The sequence below is a fragment of the Nematolebias whitei genome, chromosome 6 (assembly GCF_014905685.2).
Source record: "Nematolebias whitei isolate Nwh7 chromosome 6, NemWhi1, whole genome shotgun sequence".
Lineage (NCBI taxonomy): Eukaryota > Metazoa > Chordata > Actinopteri > Cyprinodontiformes > Rivulidae > Nematolebias > Nematolebias whitei.
The window spans coordinates 22,175,252-22,190,034 of NC_056503.1; the positions used below are offsets into that span (position 1 = coordinate 22,175,252).

The 14,783-nt window shown below is 40.4% G+C and overlaps 1 protein-coding gene across 1 annotated transcript in view; it reads right to left on the reverse strand.

Moving 5' to 3' along the window:
- LOC119411179 (beta-galactosidase-1-like protein 2) overlaps positions 1-14,783 on the reverse strand; it is a 38,840-nt gene that overhangs the window by 10,220 nt on the left and 13,837 nt on the right. Inside the window, exons 10-14 of the mRNA XM_037678106.1 lie at positions 11,476-11,619; positions 9,341-9,421; positions 4,951-5,057; positions 1,070-1,216; positions 621-692 (exon numbers count right to left, since the gene is read on the reverse strand). Of these exons, the coding sequence (XP_037534034.1) occupies positions 621-692; positions 1,070-1,216; positions 4,951-5,057; positions 9,341-9,421; positions 11,476-11,619 (551 nt within the window). The remainder of the gene's footprint in view (positions 1-620; positions 693-1,069; positions 1,217-4,950; positions 5,058-9,340; positions 9,422-11,475; positions 11,620-14,783) is intronic.

The following is a 14,783-nucleotide window of genomic DNA, read 5'->3' on the forward strand; positions in this document are numbered from 1 at the left end:
GCTCGCTCTCGGTCTGCCTGTCGGCTCGCTCTCGGTCTGCCTGTCGGTCTGTCGGCTCTCTCTCCGTTTGGTGAGGTGCGCAAATTGCTGCCCTGATCCAATTGAACCAAACAAATTATTTAATGAATTTAAGACATTTTAAGGCCTTGATTTTAGATTTGGATTTCAAGACTTTGTTTCAAGACTTATTCAAGATGTGCGGACACCCTGCAATAGGCTCACACCCCCCCACCCCCCCCACCCCAAACACTGTAGGCCCCTGGGCTTCAGCCCAGGTAAGCCCATGCATTAAAGCGGCCCAGACTGTGTTGTTAGCCACTGTAGCAATGCTCTGTTCCCCTTTGACATCACTTCCTGTTACTGACATCACTTCCTGTTCCTGTGCATGCAAATATCTCAACCACTGTTCATCTCAGCTGCTTGAAATTTGTTTTTGCACCACATTATTAACATTCATTTAGGATTTAGGTAGTATTTTTTCTGAATAAACATTTATTTGGTGCCGTCTTCAAACTAAGACCTGTCGGATAAAAACATCCTCAAGCATCCTCTGAAAGTTTTTTACATAACTTTATCTTCCTGAAAATGCAGAGTGTATCTAAAACACAAACACTCAGTACCTTCTCATCAGTTATGGCCAGTTCCTGCACCTTGTAGTCCAAAACACCAATAAAATGTTTGTCAACAAAAACCTAAGAAAACAGAAGTAAAGAACCATTTCAAAGACCAGAAACACCCACATCAATAATCAGACTGAGCATTCATGTGTTTTATTCCTGCTGGAGAATAATAAGAATTACTTTAGACTAAAAAGGAACGCATATAAACTCATTTTAATAGTCAAGATAAAAGATGTTCAATGAGGTCGTGACCTCAGAAACCTTCAATCTTTACAGGAACACTGATCAAAGCTGAGGGCTCTGATGTTTTTAACACAAACATCGTTGTGAGTCTCTACTACAGTATATACAATACTTAAGTCTCAGTTGTTGTCTCATTTGTGTCTGCTGTCTCAGTTTTTGTGTCTCAGTTGCTTCTCAGTCCTTATCTCAGTCGTTGTGTGTCTCACCAGTGCTCGGTCTCTGACGTTGTTCCTTGCATTGAGGGTTCCTCCTCTGCTGATGGCGGTCTCGTACAGTGTATAGCCGTAAGACTGACCATTGTTGTTGTTGACGAGGAGGTTCTCCATGTTCACTGGCCACTCAGACTTCTGAGGCTGCAACGAGTCGACAGCATGACACCGGACAGTTCAAACCCTTTCACAAGTTAATATCTTACTTGCGGTAGTTTACACTTTATTCAACCTGAATTTGGAGAAATAAAGGTTCTTTCTGAGTGGACTAAGGAGCTAACAGACCACAGTTAGCATGGCCGCCATCTTTAAACAACTCCAATCTTAAAAATTTGGTAGAGATTCATGCAAAAACTATTTTACAAACTTATTACTCCAGCAGAAACAGTATGTGCTACAGCTAGGCGCTGGTGCCACATTTTGTGCTTGTAAATAAGCATGAAATTTTGAATAAATAACTGTAATATAAAACAGTTACTGAAGACTTTGAAATGGTGTTACTAGACCAGAGTCATTTTAGGACACAGTACACTTTGACCTCATCCCCGCTCATACTGTTAGCTCATCAGTAGTCAGAATTAAACTCTATTTCTCCAAATTGAGCTATCTATAACAGGTAAGATATTCATTGTTCATATTCTTTCCACAGAACCCACTTAAAAAGTGATGAACCATTACTTTAGGTCTGAAAGAAATCATGCAGTATACAGTGTCTCAGTGATGACAAAAATTAATTTTAACCCATGTTTTAATATAGCTACCTACGATTTTTTTCCATTTTATGTAAAATAAACACAATCGTAGTGCCCAATGAATCTTGTAATTTTTCAACAAGCTGCCTGACTCAATTGAAACCTTTTAAGCTAATGTAAGAAATGTTTCAGTTGGAGTCCAGAGCAGGTCTTTTATTAGGCCACACAGTTTTGATGTTTGGAGATGCATCTTTTTCCACATGGTAATATAAGCAATACAAAACATTGTACTACATCACTCCAAACACAAAAATAAAAAATCCAATCATCCACTCAGCATCTGAGGAGAGCCCACTTGTTTGAAACCAGGCTGTGCTGGTCAGGAGCTTTAGTGATTGGTGTCTCAGAGGGAAGCAAATTATTGCAATGCGGACCGAATCATTAATGGAGTCAGAATCTCCAGTCGCGCTCCACCTGGATGGAATATAAATGCCTCAGAGAAACATGGTGTAAAATACTTCAACTCGACTGGTGGACACAAAGTGAGGAGACGCTGTGACACCGTTCACACAGTGCTTTCTTTTTTCCTTTTCCTTCTTTGGCAAGAGAGCATTTGCTGTTGCATTCAGACTATGCCAACAAGAACGAGCTGCTTTACAGTCGTAAAGCTGCACAGAGCTGATCACTGCTTGAACGCTGCTCCTGTAGTTAGAGGAAAATGTCCTGCTCACCACTTAGCAAGCAGCGGTAGCCACTCAGTTTCCTCTGCTCCTGGAAATAACTAAATTAAGCAGATTTAGGTCCATCAGAGCAGGTAATGTTTATATTTGCTTATTAGTACGCCACAAGGGATTTTAAAGATCACTTAATCCGGGGATTCCCAAACTGTGAGGCACGTCTGCTCCTTACTTTGGTCTGTACATGGAACAGTGTTTTAGCTGTTGTTACGAGTCCAACTCGTTTTGGTGTTACACAAAGCACGTTACCATGGGGATCAGATGGATGGACCGCGTGCTGTGCGGTGTGCAGAGCGGGTCCACTCCTTCCTGTGCAGCCGGCGCATGACTCAGATACAGATAGAGAGGGAGGAGTTTATCTCTTCACTGGAGGGAAGTTTGCCGGCAGGTGGATGTGTCCCTTTAAATCAGGGACTAACGGTCAGACTGATGATGTTGGGGTGAGTAAACGTGAGCTGGACTTGTAAAAATATAAGCCAGCTGATGACACATTGTTAGAAATGGTGTTTAAATTTGGTTGACTCACAATGTACTCACATGTCAGTCAGTGAGGGATGGACAGAAAAAAAGCTGCTTCAAAAGAAAGAAGAGATAATGGTTCAAAATGACAACAGAAATGCACAAACTAATACATTTAATTTGCAGTTGACTAAAAGAGCCAGGCCTTCAGTTGGATGTGATTTTGTGACGTTCTATTAAATGCCAACGTTGAAGATATTAAGAAGTCACGGTTACATTACATCACTATTTTCTGTTTTGTAATGTAACTACTCGTTGACAGGAAGTGCTTCTCATTGTACCCATCAGGTCCAACACTGACTCATGGTGTCATTTTTAAACAGTCACTAACACCAACCCAACACTAAACAGAACCAACAGGACAACCCATCTGAACACAGAACCTGAAGAAGTCCACCTACTTCTGTCCCAAGATTACCCAGAAGGCCCTGTGGCTCACCCAGCCTCTTGCATTCAAGTACAACATGTAATTTTAATAAGTCAAACTAATATTTACCAGTAACCCACAGAACTTTCTGTTTCGGTAAAATGTCATAATGTAATGAAACCAAAACGCAACTTTAGATTTCAAAATTATCAGTGCAAACCTAAATGAGATATCCTGATGCTGCTCAATAATCCAAGTAGAAAAATCTTAAAAAGGTCAGGTCCTCTGGACTGATTCTTCTTGTTGAAACGTTTTGTCTTTTATCCAAAAATCTTTATCCAAAAATCTTCTTCGGTCCGAGAAGCTGCAACAAACCCAGTTTTATAATTTATTTATTTATTAACCTTTATTTAACCAGGCAAATCCCATTAAGATCACAGCTCTCTTTTGCAAGGGAGGCCTGGACCTGAAGGCAGCCCAACATGCATGTTTTTGATCTGTGAGGAAACCCATGCAAGCACGAGAAGAACACGTAAACTCCACACAGAAAGACCCTAGGTCCAACCGGGGATTGAACCCAGGACCTTCTTGCTATGAGGCAACAGTGCTAACCACTGAGCCATCGTGCTGTCAAACCAGATCAACCAGTTTGTTGTTGACATCCTGAACTAGCTGTTCACATGATAAAGGAGGACCACCAGCCTAACATCCAATTATAAATAGGATATATAACCTTTGATTTTTTTGAGCAACTACAAACTCTATGGATTTTTGAATTTGCAGGTAAATGAATGCATCACACATCTTCACACAGTAACCAAACAATCAAACAAACAAACAAAAAACACCTGCAGGGCCTTCCTGAAGTCCTACATCTCATGTTTTGGGCCCACCCCCTCTACATCATCGTTGTAAATGGTTAATTTTCCTGTCAGTTATTAAACAAACTCCTGCAGAGATTCTGACTGAGCTCAGCCTTCTCTGCTGACAGTGAAGTCCTGACCAATGAGGAAGAACCTTCAAACATGTTTCTGCCTGGAGACAAACATTTAAAACAATCTGATTGGATAACAGGATTATCACGTCTTGCTCATCTGCAAAGTAGTTACAGAAAATAAGAGAAATGAGCAACCAAAAAAAAAAAAAACTACATTGAAAATATATATTTTATATTAAAAAATAATAATGATTTAAAAATGTATATGCAACATTTCATATGTGCTGAATTCTTGAGCCTTCTCTGAAGGCGTTGAAGGCCCTGAGGGTTCCCTCTGTTAATTTGTATATATTTTGCTGCTGGAATTATAGTGAAGAATAAAATATTAAAAATGACTTGTTTGCGAGACTGAAAACTGTCAGCAGACAGTATGGTTTAATTTAAACTAATTTATGTACATTTTTATTGTCGTCTTATAGAACAAATTACATTTCTTATATTTAGTTATTGATATGTGCATTGCTGTTGTATTTAAGCAGCTCTTCTGACTTTGCTAATCTACTTGTATAAGACATTTTTATAGTTGATTAGCTCTAGATACTCCTCTCTGAGTGGACGGAGCTCACCTTCTCTGTAAACTGCAGACTGTTCCACAGAGACAGGTGCTGCTGGACCATCACCGGCTGGTAGGCCCTCCTGTTCTGAGAGGAGGGCAGCTCCGGCAGAGGCTGGCCTGAAAACAACCAGAAACATTCGCACACTTTGCCTCGTCCAGGTAACAATGGAGTTATTACAGCAATGTTTCAACTATGTAACATTATTTCCTAATATGTAACATTATGTATGTAACATTGTACTATGCAACATTACTTCTTAACAAACAGACCACAGTCAGTGAGGATCCACAACTTCTCCTCCACCATAACCCTCAGCACTGGCTCTCCTCAGGGATGTGTGTTGAGCACCCTCCTGTTTACTCTGCTCACATATGATTGTGCAGCTACCCATCCAGGCTGTCACATTGTAAAGTTTGCAGATGATACAGTGGTTGTGGGAAGCATCACAAACAATGATGAGTCCAGCTACAGGCAAGAGGTGGAACACCTGGAGAGCTGGTGCAAAGAGAATAACCTTCACATCAATGTGAAGAAGACAAAGGAGATGATTGTGGACTTCATAAGGAACAAAAACACCTACACCCCCCTGAACATAAGAGGATATGCGGTGGAAGTGGTCTCCAGCTACAAGTACTTGGGTGTACACATGAATGACAACCTCAGCTGGAGCAACAACACCACCAGCCTGATCAAGAAAGCTCATCAGAGACTCTACTTCCTCAGACGGCTGAGGCGAGCTGGACTGGGAAGCTCAGTCCTCACCTCCTTCTACAGGTGTGCAGTGGAGAGCATCCTGTGCTCCAGCATCAACGTGTGGCATGGAGGCTGCACAGCTGCATAAAGTAAAGCTTTGCAGAGAGTGACGGCTGCACAGACGACTGTTGGAGTCAGTCTCCCCACCATCACAGACATCTACACCTCCAGATGCAGGAAGAGGGCCACCTGCATCATGAAGGACCCCACTCACCCAGCACACACACTTTTTGCCCCGCTCCCCTCAGGAAGGAGGTTGAGGAGCATTAAGTGTAGAACCACTAGACTGAACTTCTACCCTGAGGCTGTTAGACTCATGAATCTCTAACCAGAATAATCACTGTGAAAAAAATCACATCATGTTGCTGCTGATCTGTTTCAATGTTGATGTGTTCATGCGTGCTCATCTGCTTACACGGACTCGTGTTCAGGTTTGTGCTGCTGTTCGACATTAATGTTTTTATGTTATGAGTGCTTAGTGTATATTTAGTTGATGTTGTTCTTAGTTCATATCTTAGATGTTATTACTGTTTTTCTTTTACATTTTATTGTTGGATGTAACTGGGACCCTGTGTACATAATTTCGCTCCACCACATGTACCACATGGGGTGCGAATGACAATAAAGAATCTCTGACTGATTATTTTATAACTAAAAATCTGTTGCAGTAAAAGACTAAAGCTGTTTGTAAAAAGTCAAATTATAAAAGAATACATAAATAACATCCTGGGAGCTATGGGTAAATTAAAATGTTTTTAATTTTTTTTTTTTTTTTTTTTTTAAATAAAAGAAAATCAGTGAAGTCATTTTAATTTGGAAACCTCCCACTGAACTATTAAACATTTTATTCATTTCCTGCTTCAACTCTCCAACATCTGCATCACTCAGTCCAAACCGTTCAAAAACAACCTTTTAACGTCTCCGTGGGCGAGAGCTTTGCCAGCTTGTGTTCTGGTTTGCAAACGGTCTCGTTACAACCAGAACCAGCAGTTGTCCGAGTCGTCGGCTGCTTTTAAAGGTGTTAAAGGTGTTACAGAAACACCAGCAGTCCCTCTAGGAAAGTCTTCACAGCCTTTCCTCAACATCGGACGGTAAAAGCTGGCTTCTGAGGATAACGGTTAACACTTTTTCTAAACAACTTTTTCTGGGTCCAACACGCCGACACTTTCAAGTCAGAACCTTCAGTAGGGCCGTGCATCAAATATTTTTAACGACTGCTTACAATTTCAACTATAATTACTGATAGATGACAACATCCAAATCTTCTATTATAATATTATTTTTAGATATTATAAAAATGATTTTCTCAGCAAACTAACAAACTGCAGTTTGTGTAATTTTGGGGTCGATGCAAAAGCTCTGAAGCCTCATAATTACCATATTTTCTGCCGTAATGTCCCATTAGGCCTGTCACGATAAACAATAAATTAATTAATTGCATGATAAATGAAAATTATTGACCTCATTTTCATTTATCGGTTTCACCGTTTCTTCGTGTCTCTCTCTTTCTACTGAAGACACTGGATGGCAAAAGGCTCAACTCTGGTGTTCTTCACTGACCCCTCCTTTTCTCTTTTCTCTTTAAAATCCATTTTAACGATCCAAAATCACATTTTTGGATCGTTAAAAGCAGCTAAGCTGAGAAGCTAAGCTAACAGGCCGACTTCGGGGAAAAAAACTCTGTCTTGTCAAAGCTCTAAAATTCACTGTTGAAACCCGTGCCTTCATGTAAAAAGTTGTTTTTCTCTGAAAAAAAAAAAGCAGAGAACTTGTTTACTGATTTTTATTAAAAGCTTTGTGTGAAAAATGCTATGCTAAAGAGCGCAAACCACACCGAGCATCTGCCATTTTGAGAACCGAGAACAAGGAAGAAGAAACAGCCTATGTCAAGTCAAAAGGTCTCCCTCCCATTTTCTTAAAGAGACACGCTCTTCACTCCCTCACTATCCATCCTTCGGTTCAAACAGTCTTACACTGCCATCCGGTGGTCAAAAAAGGTACTACAATCAAAACAAATTGACCAACATTTCTTCTTAAATTTTACAAAAATTACTAATTATTGTAAAATTTCAAACAATATTATGGTTTATCACAATAATTTCTGAGACAATTAATCGTATACCGTATAAGTTGCATCAGTCCAGATATGCCTAATAAAGTGGAAAAAAACAAACATGTCACTTCGCCGTATAAGTTGCATCTATTACGTGTTACCACTGACCACCCGGAAATGTGGGTTGGTGTTCCAAAAATCGATTGGTTGCCACATGGCGGCCGCAGGAGCGTGCACAGAAGGACTTTAAACAAGAATTTAACAAGATTAACACTTAAAAACAATTATTTGTTTGCTCGAAATTATAGCAAAGGTGTGTCTTAGTTTAACTTTTCCTTAATAAATGTACTTTACCAGTCAAATCAGATGCATTTCAAAAGCCGATTCGCAGCTGCGGGAGCACACAGAGGGAGGACTCACTGTGCATTTCTTTGAAATTTACCAAGATAACCACCTAAAAACAATTATTTGTTTGCTCATCATTATAGCAAAGATGTGTCTCAGTTTAACTTTTCTTTAATAAATGCACTTTAATGATCAAATCGGCTGCATTTCGCCTGGGCAGCGTGGCGAAATGCAGCTGATTTGACGTTTGCGCCAGGAGTTCCAGAGCGAGACGAAAGTTGCCTGTATGGCAAGCCAAGTGTCTCATTAATAGCCACTTTTACCTATAAATGAGACACTTGACTTGCCATAATACTTGAGTGCCCTCTAGCGACTGAAAATGGTAGTGTTCAATATTTTCCATGTCAGAATGAATGAAATTGTCAGATCTCAGCGAAAAATGTGTTATAAATATGTGGGGAGGGGGAGCTAAATAAGTCGCTGTATAAGTTGCAGGGCATGCTAATTTAAGCAAAAAGGTGCAACTTATACAGCAAAAAGTACAGTAGTAACTGTTAAAAGCATTTGTTCTAAATCTTGTTACACAAGAAAAATATCTGATCGCTAAAAAAAAAGTGTCTGAAGCCTTTTTTAAGATGCCCATAATAAATGTTAGCGCTCCAACAGAGCTGCCTGAAGCCACGTCAGGTTGTACTGAAACAAACCGACTAACTGATGCGATTTACATTGTTTGGCAGGCGGACCACAGAAGCACATCAACTGGATCTAATTAAAGAACTGGGTCGTGTTTGAGGCTGCTGAACGAAACAAAGGATGTTTCCTCTCATCTTCAGGACACTGCTCGTCGTTCAGCAGACTCCAGAACAGAAAGATGACTCGGCATCAAGCAGCCTTTCAAACTCTCTTCAATCACCTCACAAAGAGGCAAATTATTCCTCTGTCCTGTTGGAGTCATACCCACACGGTCCAAAGCTGCTTCTGCTCACAAAACACTTGAGACTTCTGCCACCCCAAACAACAAAACTCATACTGTGTGTGCTTCACAAAGAGACATAAATGTGAGGTTCTGATTGTTGAGGCAGAAAGCCCCCATACACACACACACACACACACACACACACATAAATTTGCTGGTAATAACACATAAAGTTGTCCTGTCTGATCCAACAGAACCAGTCAGCAGAATCGGGTAAAGTGGCGAGATGAGAGGACGTGCAGAGCACCTGAGCAACAGCGTTCAACACTTACTGTGGTAGCGGCTGAATACATTCCTCAGAAGATGATACTTGGTGGTGTAATCCCCGGCCTCGGATAATGGAGCATCGTAATCTGAAAGATAATGCGCTATCAGAACAGCAGGCCCGGGAGCAGGGGGGAGGCGGGGCACCTCTCACCATGGCAGATGCTTTTTGTGCTCCCGCTATCACACATCTGGAGGCAGCAACGGGCCGCTACACACTCTGGGTTATCTCGACACAAAATGAGGCCTTTTGGAAGCAAAAGGCTTTCAAAGAGTAAACACAGGCAGGAAAGGACTCCTGAAGGTCAGAGGTGGTTTTTAAAGCTCCCGTTTAAAAACAAAAAGGTTAAGAACAGACTAAAACAGATTAAACCACCTCTTATTTACATTTTGATGTGTTTAATATCAGCTGCTGCCATGAAAAGTGGGCAAGCATGTAAATGTGTGATTCTGTACATGTGTCAAGCTGTCTGTTAGCGAAACAGATCACAAAACACCGGATGGATTTTAATGAAACTCTCACTGCATGTACGTCTAGAGTTCGTTATCGGTCAGAGTCAGTTAACCTGATTCAAGATGGCTGCCATGGCTAATAAACCATAGAAAACATAAAAATTAATATAAATCGGTCAGTTTTATGGATGCCGAGCTAAAATATGATGCGGTAGTAGCTGAGAGTCAGTCACAACACATACTCTGTGGGCTAACGGATCACATTACATCAGGGATTTTCAACTGGTGGTCCGAGGCCTGAATCAGGCCCACAGGTGAGCTCAGTTCGGCCCACCAGTGGGCCGCTCAACCGAAATGAGGCTCAAAGACTAACAGAATTTAAACTTTCAGAATATGTTGGTGATAAGCATAAACAAACATTGTCCAGGCTTTAAACTATGTTTCTATAGTTATAAATATAGTTAAAACAGCATTGAATGGTCAATTTGTGTATTTCAGAGGAAAGGTGAGTGGAAACAGTAGAAAAGCACATTTCTCAAATTATAGACCAAAGGCGGACACTTAGAAACACTCATCAGGTGTGGTGAAGTCATAAAAGTAATTACATTAAATCAGGTAAACACATCACAGCCATTAGTTTTTGCTGTAGAGTTCAGTTTTCTATGAAAGTGAAAAAACGGCATTTACGGTTCTAACAGTTCAAGAATTGCGCCGCTCAAGGTGGCTGCATGTTGGAGCAGCTCTGTTACTTTCATTCTGAGATTTTGCTTTTGGAAACTTTAATTCCTCTTTTTCTGGATGTAAATCACATTTGTTGGATGATTTGTTTCCTCTGGTATCAGATGCTGTGCAGCCGGAAGGATTTTTACTGAAACTTTTTTAGTTATGGACATTTGTTATGATGCGTAACCATGGCAACAAGGCAGTTTTCTACAACCAACAGCAGCTGATTAACATCTCAAAAGCTCAAATAATATCTCAACTACAGCCCAAAATCTCAAATGAGTTGAAAAGGATGTTCTGTGGACGCATTCTCATCTACCTGCCAGCTGTGCTCGAGTGCCTGACCACTGAGATCCTGGAACTAGCAGGAAACACGGCTCATGACAGCGGAAGGACAGGATCGTCCCTGGGCACCTACAGCTGGCTGTCCGCAGCAACGAGGAGCTCGGCAGACTGCTGGGAGGAGTGGCCATTGCTCTGGGAGGAGTTCTGCCCGGCATTCGGGCGGTCCTACAGCCCGGGGGGAACCGAGAGGCCAGCCGAGTCTGCGTGGACGGATTAGACGGCATCTGCAGCCAGTTTTTTAGGATCCACTGTGGGATGGACCTTTACAAGACATCCTTCCTGCCTACAGCCATCAGTATCTATAACATCTCTTAATGAAACGAGGATAACGAGTTACAACAAATAATTTCCTTTTGGGATTAATAAAGTATTTTTGAATTGATTTGAATTGAATTGAATTTGAAAATAGAAAAATTGTTAACTGAGGAAGCCACGTTGCAGTGTAGCCTTATGAGAAATGAACCCGAAACGACCTGGGAGGAGTCTGCCGTGGTTCACAGTGACAAGGAAGCGCAGCTCTAAACATTTCATCAGAAAAGAGTTTTACTCAGTTGACAAATTTGCACATCAGGTTTGAACACAATCAATAAAAAGCAACACTGTCTGTTCTGTCTGAACCTACCGTAGCTTGTAACCATGGGTTTAGGTACTGGCAGTCCAAAAGCTAGAGCCCCATTCATGAAGCCAAAGTTGGTTCCTCCATGAAACATGTAAAGATTTATGGACATGTCCAGCCTCAGGATCTCTGTCACCACTTGGCTCATATCTGACAATAAAAATGAAAATACACTCATTAAACTCAGCAGTCTTGTGTTGTGGTTCTGACAGCTGGACGTGCTGCAGTCTGAACCGTCAAACGCGCCTCCTCCGTCTGGCTTTATTTTACTGCTGTGAATGCTTTCTGCAGAACAATGGTGTATTGTTTTATATCCACTGAATTAAAGAAAAAAGCTTTGTCCTTACAATGTTTTTAATTATGATGTGGATGTTCAGGTATAAACAAAGGCTCCTTCCTCAAGTGATGAGCTGTAGTTGTGTCTCATTAAACAATGAACAAATCGAGAAAACATTTTAAATGTAAACTATTTCCACTTTATTTCTTAGCTGACAGTATCTGTGGTTTTGGTTATTTTTAAATAGCCTTTGTGTTTAATGTGAGGTTTATTTCTTTTTGATCATGATGTTTATTTTCTGTGTTTAGTTCAGGAAGAGGCAAGTAGGGATGGATGGATGGATGGAGTTCTCTGTACCAGAATCACTCAGTTTCAGCTCCTGCCCCGCCCTGTTACACCTGTTCCCAGTCACCATCAGTGTCACATTCTTCAGTGTCCTCCTCAGCTCCACTCCAGTAATCCTCATCTTTTTGACGCTCAGCAGACTGTCGTTGTGTCTCCTGTCAGGTGCCTTTGCAACTTTCTGTTTCATATCTAAAAAAGTTAAATCTGGTCAACTGGACATTCAAAAAAAAAAAAAAAAAGCAAAACAACAAAAAATGTAGAAACGTTTCGTCTCTCATCCGAGAGACGGAGGCCAAAGGAGGCCATCTTTGTGAAAATAAATCGTCCATCATTAAACAGGGGTGGAGGCCTCCGGGTTCAACTGTCCCCCTCTCACAATGCTGTGATTGCTAGTATCACTCAGCCCTCTGTGAACAGTAAACAGCCGTCAGTGTGCTAATGATCCATTGTTATGCTGATGGTCCTTCTTGAGCATGTGATCAGCTGGTTTTGGTTGTCAGCAGCAAAACTGGTTGATCCACTCTGAGACGGTGCTATTTAAGAGACTGAGCTGAATACAGCTCCTCAGACTGAAGAAGTCTCTCGGACGAGAGACGAAACGTTTCTACATTTTTTGTTGTTTTGCTTTGTTTTTTTGGTTTTTTTGAATGTCCAGAGGACCAGATTTAACTTTTTTAGATTTTTCTACCTGGATTATTGAGCATGCATCAGGAGATTTTCTGTTTCATAATTTGTTCTTATTTACTGCCACTCCAGGTTTTGAAATATTAAACCTCTAAGTTTTATTTAAATTCTTCATGTTTCATCTGTAGTCTCCAGTCCTCCTCTAAGTGTGACATTAGCACACTGTTTAAAATAATGAAGAAAAAAAAAGATTAGTCTCATTTATTCAGTTACATGTAAAAACAAAATGCCAATTAGGTGCAAAACGTCTAATTTTTACCAGCATATTAAGTCTACGAGATGACAAAAATTATGCATCAGCCTCAACAAATTATTCAGCATCTTTAAATTTAATGACCTTATTGTAATATAACTGGGACATTAGAATAAATAAATAAACTAAATTATTCTGTTTATTTTTGTGCAATTACTAATTGTAATATAAATATAAATAAATATAAGTAAAAATTTAGACTGATGGTCTCCATGAGATTTATTACAGTGATTTACTAACACCAACACCAAGTAACACCATTAAAAAATAACAATATTAATAGAAATTAAAGTAAATAAAATTACAGCAGGTCGTCAACAATAAATGTTGAAGAAAATAGAGAATAGCACCATAATGCAGTTTTTATGTTCTGTTGGAATAACCTTTAAACAATTTACAGAATACACCAGAAAAAAAAATCCATTTTTTTTTCATTAACGTGAAACCCTAAAACTCAGTTTGAGACATTACAGCTCACCAAGATAAAGGTGAATGGTGTTACCCCCCCGGAAGGTTCTTACACAGCAAGATAACCAAGTTTTCTGGGAGGTTTTAGTGCTTTCATATAATGTGTCGAGCACAATAGATCACTTTTAAGACCAGTCTCAGGAGCAACAATAGGAAAAATATTGGTATTCTTTATGGTATCTTGGATTTCCTTACTTTGAGGGAAAGAAAATGTTGATGGGTCATCCCTCACCGAGGCACATAAACTGATTCTGAATTTCTGTGAAGCAGATCTCCAGTCACTTCCTGATCCATGCCTCTGGAGCTGAACAATATGAGGAAACTCTGGATGCTTAAACTTTGTTCACATATAAATAATGTAAATATATAGAATCAAGGAGCACTTTGCTAACTCACAGGAACTTTACCACAAGAATGTGCAGGGTTAGTTTTTAAAGCAGCTGGAATCAACTATCTCCATCTAGTGTTTGATGATTAAACGCATCATCTGTCCTACCTGAAAAAACTAAAAACTGTCATGACTGGTGCTCTTTTTGGACTGAAGAGTAATGAACCATAGTGCTGTGGTCTGTATTGTGTGTACATTTGCATTGTTTATTTGTTTATCTCATTGTGTGTTTTGCCCAGAAGCTGACAACAAAATGCAACCCAGAAAGGGTTTCATTTTCTGAAACCTGTAGGTTCTGATAGCAGTTTGTTGGAAAATAATATTTATATTTCGTACTGCAGGGTTGTGTTTTTAAAAAAACATACACAACCATGTCACTATATGGTACTATTGATGAAGATTGACTGACAATGTTTTCCTTCAAACTCAGTTCTTGCAGTAAATTGTTACGTTTTCAGTTGGAGGTGCCAGACTATTCCTAATTAATCCATCCGTTTATCTTCCGCTTATTCCTAAGTCGGGTCTCGGCTCATGTACAGCTTAAGCAGGGAGGTCTAGACATCTCTTTCCACAGCAACCTCTTCCAGCTCTTCTGGGAAGATTCCAAGGTGTTCCCAGGCCAACCAAGAGACATAGTCTCTCCAGCCTGTCCTGAGTCTTCCTTGGGGTCTCCTACCAGTCTGACATGCCCGAAGCACCTCTAGGTAGACATCCAGGGATCATCCTTACCAGATGCCTGAACCACCTCAACTGGCTCCTCTCGAAGTGGAGGAGCAACAGTTCTACTGAGTCTCTCTTGGATAACTGAACTTCTTACCCTATCTCTAAGGGAGAGTCCAGCTGCCCTGTGGAGGAAACTCATTTCAACCGCCTTGTATCCATGATCTCATTCTTACGGT